Source organism: Phaseolus vulgaris, chromosome 11 (genome assembly GCF_000499845.2).
Source record: "Phaseolus vulgaris cultivar G19833 chromosome 11, P. vulgaris v2.0, whole genome shotgun sequence".
Taxonomy (NCBI): domain Eukaryota; kingdom Viridiplantae; phylum Streptophyta; class Magnoliopsida; order Fabales; family Fabaceae; genus Phaseolus; species Phaseolus vulgaris.
In genome coordinates this window covers 53,383,485-53,406,275 of record NC_023749.2, presented here as the reverse complement: position 1 = coordinate 53,406,275, position 22,791 = coordinate 53,383,485, and the positions used below count along the sequence as shown (strand labels likewise).

Here is a 22,791-nt window from a genome sequence, read left to right as displayed (position 1 = left end):
TATTTTAAAGTGAATGTTATGATTAAAAATAAATTTTAGAATGATATATTAATTAACTCAAAGTAGGAAGAAAAACAAGAGTTTCAAATTATTTATATTTTTTTATTTATATATGTATATCCAAAAGACCAATTATAATTTATAAATATTTGATTATCTTAATTTATGAAATATATCTTTTTTTAAGAATGAATACATCCAATTCTAAAATGAATTTTATCTTAAATAAGGTAATTAAAGTAAATGATATTATTTCAGCACATTTAAAGAGGAAATGGTAAATTTAATTATTGTGAAGTTTAAAGTGGCCTACCACATGTTTGTGAAATTATCAGAAGCTTAGGGTTCATCCCCCTTTGGCCCCTTTTTCGTTTCTTTATGAGACAAAACATGTCAATGTGGTCCAAACATGGATTTTGCCAGGTAAACACATTCCAAAATTAAAAATAAAATCTTTTGACATTAGTTGAAATGCTTCAAAACACTAAAAAAATGTCTCTATCTAAATTTTGTAGTCAACCCCATGTAGCATATAATCTTAACCCCTCTTGATCTTTGTTTCATTATATTCATCTACTTTCACTTTTAATAGATCACAATATCAACTACAAACATTTATGTGGAAAGTGCACAATCCTACACTAAAATACAATTGAAAAGAGATAACATATTTTGTTGAAATCATAAATCATAATTGTAAATTGATTTTTACCTAAATCCTAACTCCTAATTTTTGGATCTGAATCTTAAATATTGATTATGAATCCTAAACCCTGAATTACGATTCGGGATCTTATTGTTGTTAAAGTAATATTTTCATGATTACAACGTTTAGAGTCAATTCAAACTTTTAAAACTTACATAAGATGGATGAATAAAAGAAGTTAATCAAACATATCTTAGGAAATTAAAAGAAATCATTACAAGTCTCTTTCTTTACCATGTAGTACAAAAATATGGTGCCTTCCATGTTCAATCAGATGAAATAGTACATTATGAAATAAATCAGTAGAAGTTTAATGCAGTATTCGCAAAATGAAAACTTATAAACTAAATACAACCAAGAACTTTAGAAGGGTGATGAAGTGAAGAAAGAAGGGCAAGGTGGCACAGAAACTGTTGTAACACCCTCAAGCATTTGTGTAATCTTTTTCATGGAGGGTCTGAGTGAGGGATCCTCTTGAATGCACCAAATTGCTACCATCACATGATTCTCCACCCTCTTTATATCACTCTTTGCTTCCTCATCATTTTCCACCAATTTAGCCACCTTTCCATGGCTATAACAATGATAAGCCCAATCTATGAGTGCCTCTTCTTCACTTTCAAGTGCAAAGGCAACACTTGACTTGCAACACAAGATCTCCAACAGCACCACTCCAAAGCTGTAAACATCTACTTTGGTTGTGATTGAAGCTTTTCTAAACCATTCAGGTGCAAAGTAACCAATTGTCCCTCTCAAACCAGTTCTAGCAACTTTGGTTTGCTCAGCCAACAACAACTTTGCCAACCCAAAATCAGCAATCCTAGGAGTGAACAAGTCGTCTAGGAGTATGTTTTGAGGCTTTATGTCACAATGAATTATCTGAGTGCTGCACTCTTCATGCAAATATGTGAGCCCTCTTGCAATCCCCAAAGAAATTTGCACTCTTTGGTTCCAATGAGGCCTTGAGATCCCAAAGAGAAAACCAGCCAATGAACCATTGCTCATGTACTCATACACCAGTAGACGATGCTCCCCTTCATCACAATAACCAAACAGGCGAACCAAGTTTCTATGGTGGGTTTGTCCAATCACACTCACTTCTGTTTTGAACTCTTTCTCACCTTCTTGCACAACCTTGTCTAGCCTCTTCACAGCAACATACCTGCTTGTGTTTGATGCCAACACCCCTTTGTAAACTGTTCCAAAAGCACCTCGACCCAACATTTGTTTGAACCCTGTGGTTGCTTCTTCAAGCTCCTTGTATGTGAAGTGGCTCACTGTTCCAACTGACAAGTTTGGACCATTCAAAAGCCTCTTGTGGTAGAAAATGAAAAAAGCAGCAAACAAAGCAACAAGTAGAAAAACATTAATCAACACTGAACTTCCAAGGAGTATTGATACAACAAGCACAAGTGTATTCTGTTCTTTTCCACCATTGTTTAAATCTGTTTTAGGCACCTTCATAAGAGCTATTCTAGTCACATTATGGTGCATTCTTCCATTGCTCAAAGGATACTTCTTCTTCCAACAGCTTCCCCCATCGCTTTCCTCACCATATATGGCCACAGCACAAAAGCAATCTTCAAGGCACTTTTGTCTACATGTATCCTTGTTCATTCCTATTCCAAGCAACCTGTCATAATCTGAGAGAGGCCAATCCAAATTCCTATACTCTCTGAAATCTACAAGATCCTTATTCTGCTCCCACCCTTCTTTGTTGCAACTAGGCAGTGGAAAATCTGGTCTACAACCTGTGAGTTTGTCATGTTCGAAAGGAGAATAATGATCTGGGCACTCACAATTAGTCTTGTCCTCGATGGTAACACAGTAGCTGTTAAAACCGCAGATAACATTCCCAGTTTGCTTCATGAAGGAAAGGCAAATATCTTCTGGATGCTTTTCCTCCACACTCCACCACCTCGAACTGCAGCTATTAGCAACAGCTGTGTGATCACCTATGTATGTTTGAATCAGTAAAGTCAAAAGTATGCAAGAGGCCGAAAGAAGACGAGGATGAGGTGGAAATATTAAGTGGAAAGATACACAAGTGTCAATGTTAATAAGGGACACGCATGAAAGAGAAATAAAGTCAATTAAGGATAAAAATCAGTTAATAAGAGATAAACAGAAAGATTAAAGTGATATGACAGACCCAATAGAATGTTTAGTTCAATTTTTTAGTTTTTCTATAAAGTAATTAACACAAATACTGACTTAAGCTTATGAGTGTTCCTGCAGGTACCACACCAAAGTCTAAGAGACTGAAAAGTAATTTCAAGACACGAATGACCGAGAGAAGAGGGACGAACGGAGAAAAGAAGGAACCAAAAAGACGAAGTGAAGACAGGTTCTGGAGGCACTCTCTCATATAATTCGTGCAAGTACAATGAATATAGGTGTACAAATTCAGAAAAGCTTCACAAATATATGACTATAATTCTAGAAATTCAAATGAAGAACATATTTGTAAAACATTAGAATAACATGGTTCTATATCTTTTATCTCAAACATAATTCTATTGATTTTTCTTAACTCTTTTTAGAAGTTTTGGTTCCTTCACTATGAACATACCAGCAAAGTATAAAATAATATCAGACACATATCAAACACATATACATGAAACAAATAAAAATGTGTGTTCCATAAATGAAGCTCGAACACGCCTCTTAAACAGTGTGTCCGTGTCGGACACCGCAATCATAGGACATGTATCGGTAAAGTGTCTAATTCAAAAAATATTTGTTAAATTTATAAAAATAAGAAACAAATCATTTTAAATCACCCATTAAAAATATCTTTATAATAAAAAAAAAAAACTGAAACATACTTATGCACATAAAAATTATATGTATCTCCGTGTTACATAGTGTTTCATAGTTACTCACCTTTTGGGTGCCGATAGAGTCTGAAAACCCCATCAGGGTCAATTCTAGCCATGTAAAAGAACTCATCAGATCCACCATATGTGATGATCACTGAGCCTGTGTCATTCTTTATGTACATGTGTCCAGACTCATCGAAGAAAAGCTGTGATCCAGTATTGTGAGTTCCAGGGGACCAGTAAGCCTCTTGTATTTCATCATCATCATCTGTGCTTGATTTTGGAAGAAAGTAAAGAACCAAATTGCCATCCATCTGCCAACTGAGTTGAAAACTCCCATCATCAAAACTCGTCTCAGATTGGCGTGCTCTGAATGCTCTAGGCCTAGACAAATTCTGACCAGGCAAAATAGTATCTGTTGGCTCCTCAAAGCTCTCCCAAACCTTCTTCCCACTCTCATCCACAAGCACAAAACTTCCATCGTCTAGCACAGAAGCACACGATACCAAAGAAACAGTGTTGTTTTCTGGACGGTGCCACAACACTTCATGACCCTTTGGATCATACACCACAATTCCTTTGTCTGTGAGATTCATTGTTGACCCATATGGAAAAAGATGAAATTTGTTTCTTGGTTTTGCATACCACACCATGGTTTCATTCGGGTCCTTGGCAAACCAAACTGCAAGCACAGACATGAACTCATTGTTGTCGTATAGAACTGTTTGAAAACCAAAGGCGAAATGGCCAGAAGGTGAATTCCATGGAACTGAATCATTGCTTTTTAGAGAGAAGTTTAAGTGCATGCTAGAATCACCACAGTTTGAAGATGTAGCACTGAACAAAGATGAGAGAAGAAGAAGAATAATTAGCAGAAGAAAATAGGAATGAAGAAAAGTTAAAGAAGCCATTGTGGCTCTCAAACAAAACAACCTATGAACTTGTTGGATTCATCAAACAACACTTTTATAGTTGTTTGATATGGTCTTGGTCTTAAGCTTTTTGTTTCTTATACTTGTCTTATAACAAAACACTGAAAAGTCTTTGCACTTGTTCAACCATTGATTAGTAAATTAAGAAATAACTACTAAAAATTAGCATATTGATCCATTAATAAAATTCAAAAGTATGTATGGTAATAAAATTTATAAAAAAAATAAACGATAAAAATTGTGAAATGATAATAAGTAAGTGGTAAAACATATAATTAATCCTTGAAAATTTTAAAAATTATTTAAAATTAAAGAGTTTGGAAGTTTTGCTAATTATCCATGTCCTTAAAAATCACTATCTTCTTTCAAATCCTTTACCTACTCTTACCTTTATATTCAACTCCTGAGAAAGTTTCCTAGGAAAATTCTTCCTTTCAAATCAAAGATTGCATTTAGAAGCATAATTTTTCTTAAGAAATTAAAATAAATGATCTTTTATACAAACAGATTCAAATAGTAAAAAGTGAATTAATTAGCATATAAAAATAAAAAAATTATTTTATTCTAAAAAAAATATAAAAGTTATAGTTAAAATAAAATTGTATATAAAATATACTTTAAATTAAAAATAAACAGGTTACAAAGTCAATTTTCAAAATACAACATTTTCGTCCAAATTTTTTGTTTTGAAACACAACTGAGTCATTTTAATTAATGTCTTTAATATATTCATATTGATAATTTTAAAAAAAATTACCCTGACCACATAAAAAATAAATAAAAGCTTAAAAAGTTTAAGCACACGTGATCAAACGCCTTAAATAAATAAGCAATTGTTTTTAATCATACGTAAATAAACTTGTTATATATCATAAATTTCAACATTTTTATGCTATTCTTAATTAATTGAATTGATATAATGTTCAAAAGGTCCAATTTAAGGATGTCTAGACACATAGCTACATTAATATCTGCATATTAAAAAAATATAGAATTATGATTTGACCAAGTATGTGACTTAGAATATGTTTATCAAATACTAATTGTTTGTAAAATTTCGTATGCCATGCTATAAGAAAGAGAGAAACAACTTTATAAAGAAAATTCAATTAACAAATAGTGAATATCATATAAACAAAGTATACAATTTTCATGAAAATTCATGACCATATAAATATTTGTATTCATTTTATATATATATACTAAAATATTTGGTTTTGGTAAGAAAATTTGGCACATTATCACTTTTGAAAACAATGATAAAATAATGTTTCAAAACATTAGGCCTTTCAAAGCTTGTCCACTAACAAGAAGAAATGAGGAAAAGAATGTGAGAAAAGGCCAAGTGAAATAGATAAGGGGTAGTTTTCTTCTTTTACCAACTTTGCATTTCAAGAAATAGAATATGGAATTTCAATAATGAAGAATTATATTTTTTATTATTAAGAAATGTTTCATCCAATGATGTGCTCCAACCTATAAATTGGTAATTGGTGAATCATTTCATAATCAATTTATGTTACAAGAGAGAAAGTGTGATCATCATGAGAACTAAAAGTTTTTCTCTTGTGGTGTTCTTTATTTTGTTGGTTGAGTTAGTGAATTCTCTCAATCACAGCAATTTTTCTGGGAAATTCTTATTTGGGGTTTCCTCTTCTTCTTTTCAGGTTCTTGTTTTGTCTAATAAAACACATTGTTTTGTTCAATTTTTTTTGTTCCATTTCTTATTTGATTTGATGGTGTGACAAGTATGAAGGTGCAACAAGTGAAGAGGGTAGAAGACTAAGCATAGAGAACACTTTTACTCATAAATATCCAGGTAATTAGCATTATGTCTCATTTATCTTAAAAAATGTTACTCATCATCTATAATATTTTTTGTGTTTTTGTTGTTTTTTCTTTATTTTTGAGTTTCTCAAAGTTGGTAGTCTTTTATCATTTTGTAAACTACTACTATTTACTATTTTTTTTCACTACAAGAAAATTATTAAATAAAAATTAATTTTACAGAAAAAAATAATTAGTTGTTATAATGACTAAATTAGATATTATTTTAGAGACTATAAAAATCATTAGTTTCTAAATTAGCTTCTATTATTGATAAATAATTTATAAATTTGAATCTAATTAGTTACCATGATTTTAATTACCATGTTTTTATAAATTGATTTTAAATATCAAGGTTTCTAAATTAGTTTCTATGTTTTTGACTTGAATGTAATTCTTTTTTACTGGTTAGTGAGTCGAATATTCTATTTATTATTTCTTAATGTATTAGAGGAAGATGAAATTGTTGTATTTCTATGAATAAAACTACTAATGTTTCATGGTTTTTATATATAAAGAAGGAAATAAATGTTTTCACAAGCTTAATTATGGTTGAGTTTGGTTGGTATGGTAGATTGTTCACCTGTATTAGTATATGTTTTCTTGATTGCTTGATGAGTTTGATGTTGACCCCATGATTGGTTGTAATATTTTGCATTTTTTTTTTACTTTTTAATGCATTCTTCTTCTAGAAGCACATGGTTGTTAAAATCATGGGTGACAACCTCTTAGTTGAGCTTTCAAAGCTTCATAAAGATAACTTAAAACATTTTCAGAAAAAAAATTATCCTTAAAAAACATCTCTTATAAAAAAGTTTAGAAAAAACCAAGTATGTAAAGAAGAAGAATTTGATAAAAAAAATATTATAAAAGTTAAAAATTAATTGTTTTAACTAATTAACTAATTAATTTTTCAATATTATAGTACAATTTTTACTTCAATGTAATATTATATTTCAATAATAATTAAATCAATTTTTAAGTTTTAAAAAGTTGAATTGCAAATAAAAATTTATCAAAACATCTTCCAAGTGATAAATACATGTCCTATAAAAACTCTATTGAAACATTTTAACATAATATAAAATGTAAAACTATAACTTTAACTTCTCATTAAAAATGGCATATTTTCATCTCAAGTCCTATAATTTAACTTACCACATCATCTAAGAAAAAAACAGTATAATAATGAACATAAAAATAATAATTTTTCAGCCTTTTCACTTGCAAAAAGATAAAGAATCCAACTTTTCTTGTGGGGTTCACAAATACATGATAAAAATAGTTAAATAATATAAAGTTCTGTTTGTGGGGGCAAAGTTCAAACCAAGTTTGAGAATTGAGTTCATTCAGATTTTGAACGGCTTAAGGTTGTTCTTCTCCTTGCAACATTTTCTTTTTTTTCACTCTGCAGCTTCTCTTAATCGGAGCAGTTTTCCACCATATTTCTTCTTTGGAACAGCTTCTTCAGCCTACCAGGTTTTGTTCTGTCCCTAGTTGTTCTACTCTTTGCATCTTCATGTGTGAAGGTTGGATCTTTATATCTTACTTGACACTTTTCTGTTTCCTTTATGGGTTAAATGTAATTGGGGTATGAAGTATGAAGGTGCTTCACATGAAGGTGGTAAAGGCCCTAGTATATGGGACACATTCACTCATAGCCACCCAGGTTTGTGTGTCCTCTTTTTATTGTTGTCTTACTTTTTTTTCATTCTTATTTGTTCATTTGAAGTAGTAAAATGTTTCATAGTTGTTTCCTTTTGCCAAAGTAACCTATGTTTCAATATAGGCATTTATAAAGAGTAGTGTTTAGATTTGTTCTGCTTAACTCTGTTGCATTGATAGGCTCACTTCAGCTGATATATTATCCATTTTTGCTCTTGTGGGCCTGCTTTTCTCCTTTGAAAGGTGTATAGTGGATTAAGGGAAGAGAGTGTTTGTTAAGTGTCTTTAAGCCTCATTCATAGACAACATGAGATTTTTGGAGGGAATGAACAATATTATAGGAGATTTTTTTGCTAGAAAATATATTTCATGTTTTGTTATTAGAAAATATATTTCCTGGTTGTTCAGATAAAATAGCAGATCACAGTAATGGAGATGTTGCCGTTGATTCATACCACCGCTACAGGGTACTTTCTTTCTCTCAATTTGAACTTAGATATCTAGCTAAAGAGGAATCTCCTTAGCTTTTTGAGATTTGATTTCATCTAGATTGATGATTTTGTTTTTTTTACTTGTGATTTTTTTTTTCAGGAGGATGTGGCCATGATGAAGGATATTGGATTCAATGCCTACAGGTTCTCCATCTCTTGGACAAGAATACTACCTCGTGAGAAACTATAATCATCCCTTTTATTGTTTTGGTACAGAAAAATGCTAATTTGAATCATGAGTTTGCATGATTTTTTAGGGAATTCTTAACACTTTAAGTTTAAACTACCTTGATTTTAGGAGGAAACCTGAAGGGAGGAGTTAACAGAGAAGGCATTGCATATTACAATAATCTCATAAAGGATCTCATAGCAAATGGTCAGTGGACATACTTATCTTGCTCTCTCTCTGTCACTCACTGATAGTAGAACAAACTACCTATACTAAGACTGAGCCTAAGCTATACTAAGACTAATAAAACTAGGGTTACCAAATTCTTCCTTTTCCTCTATTCAGAGAAACCCTGTAACCTAAATAGGTGATTGAGTTTGGGTCTGTATGGTATTGGGCCTATCCTAACAGCCACTCTTTCTCATGATACTCCAAATCAAGTTAAATTACATGTACCTGTTTTGTTTACAGGACAACAACCTTTTATAACTCTATTTCACTCTGATTTCCCTCAAGCTCTTGAAGATGAATATGGTGGTTTTCTAAATCCCAGAATTGTGTAAGCAATAATGAAATTACTATGTTCTCTAGAATATATTGTCATGAACATGGACTTGTCCTTCCCATTCACTCACAACTGATGAAGAATTGATACTTTGGTTATGGAAACAGTCAGGATTTTGCAGATTATGCAGAAGTATGCTTCAGGGAATTTGGTGACAGGGTTAAGCACTGGATTACACTAAATGAGCCAGTTTTCTATAGCACTGAAGGTTATGGAAATGGTGGATCCCCACCCAATAGATGCTCCAAGTGGGTTGCTAACTGCACGGCTGGTGATTCTTCCACTGAGCCCTATGTGGTTACGCACCACCTCATTCTTTCTCATGCTGCAGCAGTAAAAGTTTACAGGGAGAAGTTCCAGGTTAATGCATTATCATTATTATTTTTAAGGAAAAATGAGGTTTTAGTTCCTATACTTTGAGATAAACTTGGTTATGGTACCTGCATTTTCAAACTGATGAATTCAGTCCATCCTCTTGTTAAACTTAACATATAGTAACAGTTTTTTTTACTCTTACAAAGTTGAAATAGGGACTCACTTCATATAGTTTCAGAAAGTATAAGGACCAAAATCACTTTTTTTTACCTTATTTTATATTGGGTAAAATCCAAGTTCACAAAAACTGGTTTCTAAGGCTGAGTTAAGATTAAATCACTTTTTAAGACTTTAAATGGAACATGAAGTGATAGTGAATGATTTTCTAACAGGTTTCTCAGAAGGGTCAAATTGGGATAACATTGAATTCTGCTTGGGTTTTGCCACTTTCTCAATCAAAAGAGGACATAGAAGCTGCATATAGAGGTCTTGCTTTTATGTATGACTGGTAAGTGTCTTTGCCACTAAGAAGCACACTTTTTGTTCCCAGTCCTGGTAATTTCTTGCCAGAAAAATATTTCTTTCTTTGTTTCCTTTTTATTGCACATCTTTCATTTTGAGAAAATGCAAGGTTTTTGGGCCATTTAGGATTTATTTCCTCATTAGCCATTGACCTTTAGGAGTGTCTTTGATTTGAGATTTTCTTTGAATTTCCACAAGTCAATAGAGACTTGATCTTCTATATAATGTAATCAATAACAGACTTAAGGAGGGGAAAATTAAAAAGACTGTTTTGAGAATTTTCTCTGCTACAGATTCAATTTCTCAGCATTCTAATAAATCAGCAAGCTTTTGGCTTGCAAATTCTGTTTTGCTGTATCAGATACATCCTTTGGTGGATCATAACGCATTTTTTTTTTATAAAAGCTTTCGTATTAGATATCACTATACAACTTGACATATCAGCTAGACTGACACCTCAAGTACTGCCATGATCCTAACACATTTATTGTTGGCTTCTTAAGCATTTATTGTGAGATCTGAGTATGTAGAGCAACCAATAAATGTTTAAACAACTCATCAAAATCAAACTACCCTTTTCCAGTTAACCAAACCAGTATGAACACATAACTCCTCCCAAGTTTTTAACATTTTCTGTGACACAGTTAGGCCTAACTCATCTTTTTTGTGTTCATTCAAGGTTTATGGAACCACTTTACTCCGGCACATATCCTGCTATAATGGTAAAAAATGTTGGAGAACGTTTGCCAAAATTTACCAGAAGCGAATTTTTTATGGTTAAAGGGTCCTTTGATTTCATAGGGGTAAATTATTACACTTCAACTTATGCAACTAGTGCTCCTTGCCCACGTGAAAGACCAACTTTCTTCACAGATCCTTGTGTTAGATTTACCAGTAAGCCATTCTAACTGAAGCTCACACACACTTTCCTATTAACTTCTTTTGAATTTCCTCATAAACTAGCTCACCCATGATACCTTTTGTTGCACTTGCATCAGCTCTAAGAAATGGAGTTCTCATTGGTCCAAAGGTACTTGTATCTGGAGATAAGTTTTACTCAGTTTAGATTCTTTCATTTAGTGCATGACAATGGTTAGTTATCACACTGCATTACTCTTAGTTAACCAAGAGTTAACACTATTTTTACAAATGATTGAACATTATTTTTCACTGCACCTCCTCCATAGATTTTTTCACAAAGGAGTTGAGAAATGAATAATTTTGCAGGCAGCCTCAGACTGGCTCTATGTCTATCCACCAGGAATTCAAGGTCTACTAGAATACACTAAGGCGAAATTTAACAACCCTGTTATTTACATAACAGAAAATGGTAAAAAAGTTATCTGGGGTGATCTTTTATCACTTTTTTGTTCTTCCTAGAATATACTCTTTACCATGTTACAATACTAGTTTTTCTGTTTCCATGAACTGTGTCATTCAACTTTTTGCAGGAATTGATGAGGTTAATGATGGAAAAATTCAGCTTAATGACATAACAAGGATAGATTACATCAGTCACCACATTTTGTACCTTCATAGGGCCATAATGTGAGTTTAAAGTGAACATTTTTTAGACCTTTTTCTTCCCTAACACTACAAGAAAATCACTAAATAAAAACAAATTTTAGAGACAAAAAATAATTAGTCATTATATTAACTAAATTAGATATTATTTTAAAGACTGAAAAAATTATTGGTATCTAAATTAGTTTATATTGTTAATAAAATTTATAATTTCTAAATTGGTATCTAATTAGATACTAAGATTTTAACTACCAACTTTAGAATCTAAAGTAATTAATAGCTAAAATCTTAATAGCTAATTAGATATTGATCTAGAAACTAGTTTATATATTTTATGAACAATAGAAATTACTTTAGATATCAATAATTCGTTTAGTCTCTATAATAGTATATAATTTAGTTAATATAGTGACTAATTATTTTTGGTTTATAAAATTGGTTTTTATTTAATGATTTTCTTATAAGAATAAAGAATTTGGAAGGTTATAAAAGTATGAATTTGGTAGGAATGGAGTGAGGGTGAAAGGATACTTTGCATGGTCATTTTTGGACAATTTTGAATGGACTGCTGGCTACACTCTTCGGTTTGGACTGGTGTATGTTGATTACAAGAATGGACTCAAAAGATACCGTAAAAGATCAGCTTTGTGGTTCAAAATATTTCTTCACCAATGAAAACAAAAGAATATGCTGTTTCTTCTTCTTTCTTAATCCTTGTCTTTTGCTTTGGGCCATTGTAAGAACTATGCAGACTCACTTTGATGATTTCTGATAATCTCTGTAACTTTCATTGATCTGTTCCTGAGTTTGGTCAATTTATATTATATAAATTCAGTAAAAGTTGATTTTAATTCCTATTAACTCATAACAAGACCAATGTTGCTAATTAACTATCATTGTTTAATTGTCTGTTTTTTAATTTAAATTTTATTTCTATTTATTTGTGTTGGTAAAATTCAATATTACATTTATTATGGTTTTTTACTAATTGTATTCTTAACTTTAAAAAGTTCAAAGAGAATTAAAATATTCTTTTCATAGAATTTTAAACAAATTGTAGTTTACGTTTAATTACATTATTAGAACTTTCAAAACGAATAATCAAATGAGCCTTTTCATAAACTTAAATATTCATATAGAAGCTTAAAATTGTAGTTCTTATTCCTGAGTTGGTAAAATTATATTTATCTGTCTTAAAATTCAGATTTTTGTCATAATTTTGTTTTTAAAAAATGTTTCAGAAGATTAATTTTTATATATATATAATTTTTAACTTATGATATGGAACTATATTAGGTCTATGAAATAAAAAAGATATTAATAAAAACTTAAAATTAAATACTAGAAAAAAAATCCAATTTAAGTCCTTTTGGATAATGTTAACAAAACCAGAATCATGATCAAACACTGTTCCTCCAATAATGCAGAATGCAGAAGTGTTTTTGAGAATTTAGTTTACTCAAAAAAAGTTTATTAGATAAAAAGAAGATGGAATGTTTGGTAAAATAGAGATGAGTGAATAAATCCTCACATGTAAGAGACATGGTTCTTTTATTGCTTTGCTTCCTCAATACAAAGCTTTCCCACTTTGGTATGTCTTCTTTGCCAAATTCTTCATGCATCACTTTTTCTTCTCACCATGTTGATTCTCAATAGGGTTTTTTTTTCTTCCTAAAATGGTTTTCATTTGATATTTCTTGAAATGAAAAGAAAAATATTTCAATATGAAAAGTAAAAAAAAAAAGAGTCTAGTATGGGCCATGTTTTGTAGAACCCAATTACATAACTTGTCTCTCTTGACAAAAGCAAGAGGGGCCTTTCAATTTTCTTGGAACACAAATTTAGCATATAAAAAAGGGTTTATTCATGAAATTAGGGTAATATACACATTAGAGTAGGGTTGTTTAGTAGAAAGTAGTGGACCCACTTGTCACTTTGTTGTATTTTTTAAAATTCTTACATTATTAAAATTTAGTAGGGTTATGACACTACATGGATTCTTCAATTATACTCAAAGTGAATATATAAGATAGTAGGTTATGACTCTATACATTCTTAACCAATATGTTAATTATGATGTCTTGTAAAAAAAGTAATTTAACTAACCAAATACATAGTGCCATAATCACCATTTTCTAACAATCCAATTCCAAAGGTTACTTGTTTCTGCAATATTCCTTGCTTAATAATACAAAATTTGAAAAAGTTTGTAAGAACTTGAGTAGTAGTTGGTTAATGGCCTAATTCAACCTTCTCTAGCAACCATTCAAATTATTCCAACCATTCCAACTAAAGGTCAATATTTTTCTATTACAATGCATTTTTCCTTTTGAAAAAAAATAATATGTGATTTTTAAAGTGTCGGAGATCTCACATGAACAAAACATTTCATAGTATATAATTGGATACCAATCTCACCTTATAAATTAATTTTATAAGGTTGAATTATACTTAAAGTCCACTTTTTAGTATGACATTAGAGCCTTTCAGAATATATTCTAACGAGATTTGTTGGGTTTATTAGATCACTAGTATTAGATCATCCACAACATATAATTCATAATATATAAATGAGTGCAAACTTCATTTTATAAATCGTTCTTATAAGGTTGAATTAGACTTAAATTATTTTTTTAATATAAAGGGTTATAAGAGAAAGAAATGTTAGGTTATTAAATAGACATTGGCCTTTATAAAGTTTATATGATGGCCAATTAACTACACCACTTTGTAATTTTTTCTGTGTTCACTAAAATGCCAAATGGAAAATGGAAGCACAACATGAAGAAGTCAACTAAAAACAAGTTTAAGCTTGGAAAAAGAAAGATATACATATAATAATGATGGTTGGCTTTCTCTTTCTTTGTCAATTGTAAAGTTTGTGGCATATTCCTAAAGTCTTAACAATAGGAACTTTCCCCACACTTGCCCTTGAAAATCCCACAAACTATTATCTTAATCTTAATCCTTTTTTGATGGAAGAACAATGAATAATGATCAAATAATGCATCAACACCATTTACAACCTTGCATTGCTAGCTCTCAAGCCACAATCCAAATGAAAAAGTTGTGAAGACAACTAATGAAATTAGTATACCCACTTTCACCACTTTTAAGAGTTGTTAAAGCATGGTTTGTAAGTAGTTAGAGACTCTTACATAATAAAAAAAACCCTAACCCTAACATAATATCATATTCATTAGTCCAAAGAAAAATCAAACTATAAAACCCTTTTTTTTATTAAATGGCTTCAACAAATTATTGTGTTTATACTATGACTAAACCCAACTAATCACAATAATAATACTAATAATAAATAATTATTGTTTGTAACATTTTATTATTCAAATTGTATATATTAGACTCAAGAACTAAGTAGATCATGCTGGTGACATGAGATTGTGCTTGATAGTGGCCATTATTCATAATTTTTTTCTTTAAAAAAAATTCATAGTATGAGATAATACCTTTCTCTTTACATGTCAACTGCCATGTTTGTGTTAATTAATTGAAAATTCAAACCACATGCAGACACTATTTTTCTATGTTCATGTTGGAATGAAAGAGAAATATTATTATTTATTACCTATACAAAGTGAAAAAAAAAATGTTTCTGGAGGCTACACATGGAGTTAATATTTTTTTTTTGAAGGTGGTTTTTGGTGGAGTTAATCTTTATCTGCATGCACTTTTTCACCATGATAAAAAAAATCAAATAAAAATATAAATTGTAATAAGTTTGGGTGATGAAATCAGTTATTTAATATTATATTATATTCAAATACTAATATTAAATACCGTATCAAATTATAATATAAAATTATTACAATAAAAAGTAACATTATTATAGATAAATCGGTTACATTTATATACTAACCATTTTAATATAGTAAACGTTTTTCTTTTATGATTATCAGTTTCACTAAAAGTAAAAAAATATTAATTTTCACTTTTGTTTTTTATGCTCCTCGTAATAAATAAACTATAATTATTTTCACAGTTTGAAAGTATACAATTTTATAAATGATATACAATTGTATAAAATTATTTTTAAAGTAGTTGCAGTAGACCTAACAGTGTCATCATTCTTGATGTGACGTTTGTGGAAACTTGAAACACAAAATGTTGACCAAATTAAAACCCATGTTTCATTTCTTTGGTGAATAAATCTTAATTTTAAAAAATAAAATAAAAAATAAATTATTACAAATATTTAATTTTATATGAAAATAACTAAATTTAACAACACAGACAAATACAGTGCTGACGTGTCAGTGGTTGAAAGAGTGAGTTTGTCTGACATGGCAGAGAGTAAGTGCAGTATGAAGAGGATCCAGCTGGCAAGTTGTCTCTATAATAATAATAATAATAATAATAATAATAATAATAATAATAATAAGCCTTTCAAATTAAAATGACCTCCTTGGAATCTAAAAATGTTTTCACATAGAAAACAGCTAAAATAAAAAATAATTTTGATTTATTTCTCTATAAATTCACAGTTAAGATAAAACTAAGAGGCTAAAATTATATAAAAAAAAGCTATGATAAATATAAAAAATTGTAAAATATAAAGAAAAATAGGTAAAATAAACTTCTTTTGATAACAAAAAAAAAAAACTGTGAGAAAACTATCTTAAATGTATTCCTAATATAAAAAGGTTTTTAATTACTACACAAATTTTGTAAAAGTTTTTGGTAAGAATAAACATGGTGGAAACAATAAATAAATATTAAATGATACCTTTCTCTTCTGTCTTCTCTCTTTCTTGTTGATTCAGTCTTCCATGGCAGCTGGCTTTAGCCATGAAACAATGCACACACTCTTCAATGTCTATCCATTTTTTATGCATTTATAGAGATTGCTGCCTAACCCTAATAATATTCTTTTTCCCTTTTTCACACTTCAACATTTCATCTCTTTCAAATTTCAATTCCCATATTAAATATTTATTAATTTCTTAATCTTTCTTGTAAGATTTAGTGACCCTTTTAATGAATTTCTCCTTTCATAGAAGATTGGATAGTAAAATCTTTGAGTTGAAACCATTGATTTGGCTGAATTTAGGAGGATAAATACAACTATTTAATAAAAAAAAATTACATTTTTTTGGTAGTATTTGGGAAGACTTTTAAGAAGAAATAATATAATATTACTCTATCTAAAAAAATATATATATTTCTCCATGTGAAAAAAACTAAAATGTATGTATGTTGATTAATGAGTTAAATACCTAGAAGAGTTGAAGTTAGTGAAGAAGTTAGTCATTTATGATGCATATTTAATGTTTATCCTATTTTTCACAAGAGAAGATTGCTTTTAATTTTGAATATTGGAACTTTTAACATTGATTTTGATTTCTATATTTGAAAAAAACTATATCCTTGAATAACTAGGAAAAAATGGTTAGATTTATTTAATAATGATTTGGCTATGGTATTTCAATAGAAATAATAAAATAAAATGTGTTTGAGTAAATATTTAGTATTTTTTAGGCAATAAAAAAAAAAGCAATCTTGTTCAAAACACATGAGCAGCAACAAAACGTGTAATGATGAGACGAAAGCACACAAAAACCAAACAAGTTTTTGTCGAAACTGAAACCGCAGCTACTTTTTGATCGACGCGTTGCCTTTGGTCGTCAGACAAACTCGGTGTTCCCGCCGCCCCTTCTCTCTCCTCTTTCTCTCTCTAGAAAAGAATTGAAATTTAAAAAGTCATTGGCAATAATCAACACATCACAAGAAGGGTTGTTATAAAACTCAGCAATCAAATCAAAGAAGCTTGAAGCTTGAATCTTGAAGAAGCAAGCAATGGCAAAGTCCAAGAACAATGCCAAGAAGTTGTCATACATTTCAGTTCCTTCTCAGATCATCAACTCCATATCGTCTTCTTCTCTTCAATCCTTGCTTGAATCTCCCAAGAAATGTGCAAGACATTCCAAATTCTTCGCCTTTGTCAAGTGGGGTAGGCCAAGATTGTTCCTTTTTACTCTCTCTCTCCTTGCCTTCTTCGCCATGCTCAAGTTGGGCTTGAATCTGGACACCCCTTTTCCTCCCTTCCCCTGTGCAACCTCAGTAGGCCTCTCAAAATCCCTGCCCGGAGTTGCATCAGGGAAGGTTGGTGTTTCGGATGGTGGTGATGACACTGTTTCAGAGCCTCTGATTGCCAGTGTGCAGTTACATGCACAGGTTCCAAGTGGGGTGGAAAGGGATGGGGAGGTTGAAAAGAGTGAGTTTTGGAAGCAGCCAGATGGGTTGGGATATAAGCCTTGTTTGGGTTTCAGCAGGGAGTATAGGAGTCAGAGTCAGGGGGTTGTGAAGAACAGGAGGAGGTACCTCATGGTGGTGGTTTCTGGAGGGATGAATCAGCAGAGGAATCAGATTGTTGATGCTGTTGTCATTGCTAGGATTCTTGGGGCTGCTTTGGTTGTTCCCATATTGCAAGTTAATGTCATTTGGGAAGATGAAAGGTAAAAAAATATACATATTCTTGATCGTGGTCCCGTTCTTGGTTGATCGTTTATGTTGGATCATTTTATCAATTGAGGAGTTGGATTTGGCTGATTATGAATTAAACTGTTACATTTTTGGATTAAATTTTAATAATCACCACCAAGCATAAGTCTTGTTTTTGATACTGGTTTAATTTCTCTTCTTATTTGCAAATGTCACAAAGAGTCTTTTTTCTTATCGGGTTTCCATTTTGCAGTGAATTTGCTGATATATTTGATTTGGAGCACTTCAAGAGTGTTCTTGCCAATGATGTGAGAGTGGTTTCATCTTTGCCATCAACACATCTAATGACAAGGCCAGTGGAGGGGAGCCCTCCTCCTCATGCCACTCCCAGTTGGATTCGGTCGCACTATCTCAGAAGAGTAAGTTTGTTTCTTCTCCACATATGATCATTTCTATGGTTTCTAATAGAAATATAAAAGTGTTGTAGTGTTATACACAAGTTGTTAGAACCCTCTATGTCAATTTGTTAACTATAATGCCAATATATTAACATGTATTAATTCTGCAGTGTTAATTGTGAAAGCTTTTACTTGAGTGTTGTTCTTGTTGGACAAGAGTTTAACATGATTCTTATTGTCTCATGCAGTTCAACAGAGAAGGTGTCTTGCTTTTACGTGGATTGGATTCAAGGCTGACAAAGGATCTTCCTCCTGATCTTCAGAAGCTTCGATGCAAGGTAAAAACGAAGTTCATATTCTTATGGCAATTTGGAACTTTCTTTATATGCTTATTTGGATGTAAACCTGAAAGTGCATTTGAGAGTTTCTCAGTTGAACAATATTCTATATTTTCGGTAGAAAAGTTCTCAAAAGCTCTTATAGTTTGTATCCAAATAGGTCCTATGTGTCAATTGAATGTAGATTCTAAATGTTCTCACTTTTCTTTCAGGTTGCTTTTCATGGTTTGAGATTTGCAAAACCTGTTCGGGAACTTGGTGACAACATTGCTGAGAGAATGAAAAGCAAGGGACCTTACCTTGCTCTTCATCTGCGGATGGAAAAGGATGTGTGGGTAAGAACTGGTTGTCTACCTGGTTTGAGTCCTGAGTATGATGAGATTGTAAACAATGAGAGGATACATAGACCTGAGCTCTTAACAGCGAAATCAAACATGACATACCATGAAAGGAAGCTGGCTGGTCTCTGCCCCTTAAATGCTGTGGAGGTTACCAGGTATATATAATCCTTCATTCTGTGGAATATCAACAAGCTTTATCAATTATTAATCTCTGTGGAAAAACCTTGCTAGTGTGATCTTAATCCTTGTTTAAATAGGATTTATGTGTGTTATGATGAGTATTAGGGTGTCAAGCTTTTCTAATCCTTTTTCCTCCTTCTGATTTATAGGCTGCTTAAAGCTCTAGGAGCTCCAAAAAGTGCTAGAATTTACTGGGCTGGAGGACAACCACTAGGTGGGAAAGAGGCCTTGGAACCACTGATCAATGAGTTTCCATATCTCTACAGTAAGGAAGATCTTGCTTTACCTGGAGAACTAGAACCATTTGCAAATAAAGCTTCCCTAATGGCTGCCATAGATTACATAGTCTCTGAGAAGAGTGATGTTTTCATGCCATCTCATGGAGGAAATATGGGCCATGCAATTCAGGTATTGTAAGATCATAAGTTTTTCTTCAGTTAGAATAGTCTTTATGTAGAGGGTGTGTTATATGTGATGTGACAACTTCTAATTTTTGAAGCTACATGTTATTTCAGGGTCACCGGGCTTATGCAGGTCACAAGAAATACATAACACCAAACAAAAGACAAATGCTGCCCTATTTTCTGAACTCAACCCTCCCTGAAGAAGAGTTCAATAGCATTATCAAGGAATTGCATCAGGACTCATTAGGCCAGCCAGAACTCAGGACTAGCAAGGTTGCAAGAGATGTCACAAAGTATCCTGTTCCTGACTGCATGTGCAATGACTCATAACATCATTGATCCTAATTAATCGCACATATGATACCAAGCTTTTGGTACAAATATTACACAGAAATGGATGCACAAACATAAAAATGAAGCCGGTTTGGACGATCGGTATGATTTTTTATCCCTTGCCAAACTTCTTGAGGTCACTTCCATGGGAACCACAGTTCTTGATAGCATCATCTTTAGAGGCATAAAGTCAAGTATGCATATCCCTATAGGTTTCCTCACATTATTCGTTAAATACACAAAATATGTATTCTACTGTGAGGCAATGTAGATTTTCATCAGTTGATAATAGGCTCAATCAATGCATAGAACAGATCATTCTTTGATTCTTTATAGACTTTGTATAGGAGACATTTCACTCCTTGTTGTGCCAATTCTTTGTAGAACATATCAGTATAAATTCCCAGTTTCGGATGGAGCTATTTGCTCTTTCTAGATCACCTTGTGCTATCTCTCAATTCAGCAGCTGGTGTATTGCACAAGTTGCAAGTTGGAAGAAACTGAACATGTGATTGGAATAGTTTTGAAGTATATAAAAGGTGAAAAATATTGTTATTTTTCTGATGGAAAATTTCCATTAAGCATCATTGCTATTTAAGTAATTGAATTGAACTGGGTCTTGTGTTTTAACATGCAAGAAATTACCACTCCATTTATTACCTTTTAAAGACATAATAACAAAGGTTAAAAAGGTTTGGCTATATTCACTTTATGCCATTCTTGCAATTTCTCATAACATAAAAATCACCAAATTGGATTTGGTGGGGATGACATGTTGCAGGTGAATGTATCAATCAAGGTATTAAATGAATAATCGTTATCAAGGAATAAGACAAAATGCCTTTAATATTACTATCTGAAGCAGAAGTTTATCAGTTTCATGTGTATTCTAAAGATAGGATTAAGGTGCCATTTGGAACCATTTTCCTCAGAAATAAGATATGATATAAACTAAATGACATAACATCAAAATCATCTGTCTTTGTCCCTAGAATTGTCAAATTCCAAATGACTGGTTCAAAGTTCAACTCTAAAACACTGTGATTATGCAGCTAACAAAAAGTTTTTCAGGAAAAAAAAAACTTTTTTATCTGGGATTAAATGATACTAGTTGATTTTTTGAATTGAAATAAAGTTAGTTATTTTGAATTGTATTTGAAGAATAAGAACAAAAGAAGTGACAGTGATTCTGAATGAACAGCTGTGTCCAATAAGAATGCACTGGCAAAAGGCTGTGATTGATGAGAAGCAGCTGTTCCCTTTGAGAAAGGGAATATCAGATGTTTGGAAATTGGAACATGTGAAAACCCTAGTTCCAATGGAGCATAGCTTCTACAAGAATCAGAGTGAGAACATTTATTTTTATTATTAATACATTTGCAACTTTATTTGTTTACTTTGTATTTTCTATCTTTCTAATTTAATTTTTTAGGTTCTTCTTATCAACTTAATGAATAATATTTATGTTTTCAATATTCATTTTAAAATGGTAATATATCCTCTTATTATCAACCATATCATAACTTAACTTGATATGTTATTCTATATATTACATATCTAATTTAATGAAATTATTTAAATCATTACAACATTTAACAAAGTAGTAAAATATTAATAATTTTAATTAATATACTATTTATTTTTCATTTTATTTTTTTTCCTTTCTCTTATATCCTTTTTAAAAATACTCCTTTATTATTTTACTTAAATGTTGCAAATATAATAAGAAAAAAGATTAAATCTATTTATTCAATTTTAAAATATTTACCACACTCAACAAAATATATTACAGTAAATTGAATTTGTGAAGTAATGTATATATTACTCTATATTTTATAAAATTCTCATAAATTTGGTAATTTTTAATTAAGTTTTATTTTATTGATTATTTAAAAAATATATATTTTTTAATTGAGTTTTCGTCCTTTGCTTATCTTCACTTGGTAAGAGACTAATGTGGTAAATATGAAATTATATTGGGAAATTTTTTTATTATTTCATTAAATATGAGTTGGATAAAGAGATTATTATAATTTTCAATGACTTTCATGTCATCATTTACAAGATTAAACAACTGTCATAGTCACTACCATAGATTTGGGTGACAATAACAATATCTTATCCAAAATGTTTTTAATGAAAATAATAAAAATGATTTGTTTTAAGTTAATCATAATATTATTTTATTTTAAGTATAAGATCTCACATTTTTTTAACAGCAGTGAGTAAAATGACATGTTAAGATTTATAGAAACTCAATTGAAAATACTCAATTTTAGGGTTTAGGGTTTCAACTTAATTAGTCCTTTATATAATTAAATTAATAAATAGATTTAGTTATAAATGTGCTTAAATTATTAATTAAAATCAATATTTAAATGTATAATTTTTATTATCAAATAATTTTCTTACAAGGAAAGAACTTAAGATATTATTTATTTAAATCACAAAGTTTCATTAAAAAAATCATATTTAAAACATTACTATTATACTTAATAAAGAATATATATAATTGTACTATCTTATCTCATTAACAGCCATATCACAACTTCATTTAATATGCTATTCTATCTATATTACATATTTAACTCAATAAAACTATTTAAACAATTACAATATTTAATAAATAATGAAATATTCATAATTTTAATTAATATACTATTTATTTTCCATTTTATATTTTATATTTATTTATTTTATCTTTTTTAAATACTCCTTTATTATTTTGCTTCTGTAAAATAAATGTTATAAATGTAATAAGAACAATATTAAATCTATTCATTCAATTTTAAAATATTTA

The 22,791-nt window shown here is 30.6% G+C and overlaps 3 protein-coding genes across 3 annotated transcripts; 2 read left to right on the top strand and 1 right to left on the bottom strand.

Annotated features, from left to right (window-relative positions):
• Positions 1 to 889: 889 nt before the first annotated feature.
• On the bottom strand, positions 890 to 4,459 carry LOC137810463 (G-type lectin S-receptor-like serine/threonine-protein kinase LECRK3). Its single transcript, XM_068611728.1, has 2 exons — positions 3,593 to 4,459; positions 890 to 2,661 (listed from the first exon to the last, which is right to left on the bottom strand). The coding sequence occupies exons 1-2, from the start codon at positions 4,437 to 4,439 to the stop codon at positions 1,070 to 1,072; spliced, it is 2,439 nt and encodes an 812-aa protein (XP_068467829.1). The 5' UTR covers positions 4,440 to 4,459; the 3' UTR covers positions 890 to 1,069.
• A 3,247-nt stretch (positions 4,460 to 7,706) lies between these two features.
• LOC137828639 (beta-glucosidase 13-like) lies at positions 7,707 to 12,378 on the top strand. Its single transcript, XM_068635298.1, has 13 exons — positions 7,707 to 7,766; positions 7,887 to 7,956; positions 8,361 to 8,419; positions 8,544 to 8,619; positions 8,742 to 8,819; positions 9,084 to 9,171; positions 9,285 to 9,537; positions 9,885 to 10,000; positions 10,694 to 10,908; positions 11,013 to 11,044; positions 11,242 to 11,344; positions 11,466 to 11,562; positions 12,045 to 12,378. The coding sequence occupies exons 4-13, from the start codon at positions 8,556 to 8,558 to the stop codon at positions 12,211 to 12,213; spliced, it is 1,215 nt and encodes a 404-aa protein (XP_068491399.1). The 5' UTR covers positions 7,707 to 7,766; positions 7,887 to 7,956; positions 8,361 to 8,419; positions 8,544 to 8,555; the 3' UTR covers positions 12,214 to 12,378.
• Positions 12,379 to 17,066: 4,688 nt separating this feature from the next.
• On the top strand, positions 17,067 to 20,426 carry LOC137824684 (O-fucosyltransferase 20-like). The gene is made up of 6 exons (XM_068630357.1): positions 17,067 to 18,011; positions 18,251 to 18,416; positions 18,644 to 18,733; positions 18,946 to 19,229; positions 19,404 to 19,662; positions 19,770 to 20,426. The coding sequence occupies exons 1-6, from the start codon at positions 17,353 to 17,355 to the stop codon at positions 19,986 to 19,988; spliced, it is 1,677 nt and encodes a 558-aa protein (XP_068486458.1). The 5' UTR covers positions 17,067 to 17,352; the 3' UTR covers positions 19,989 to 20,426.
• Positions 20,427 to 22,791: the final 2,365 nt, after the last annotated feature.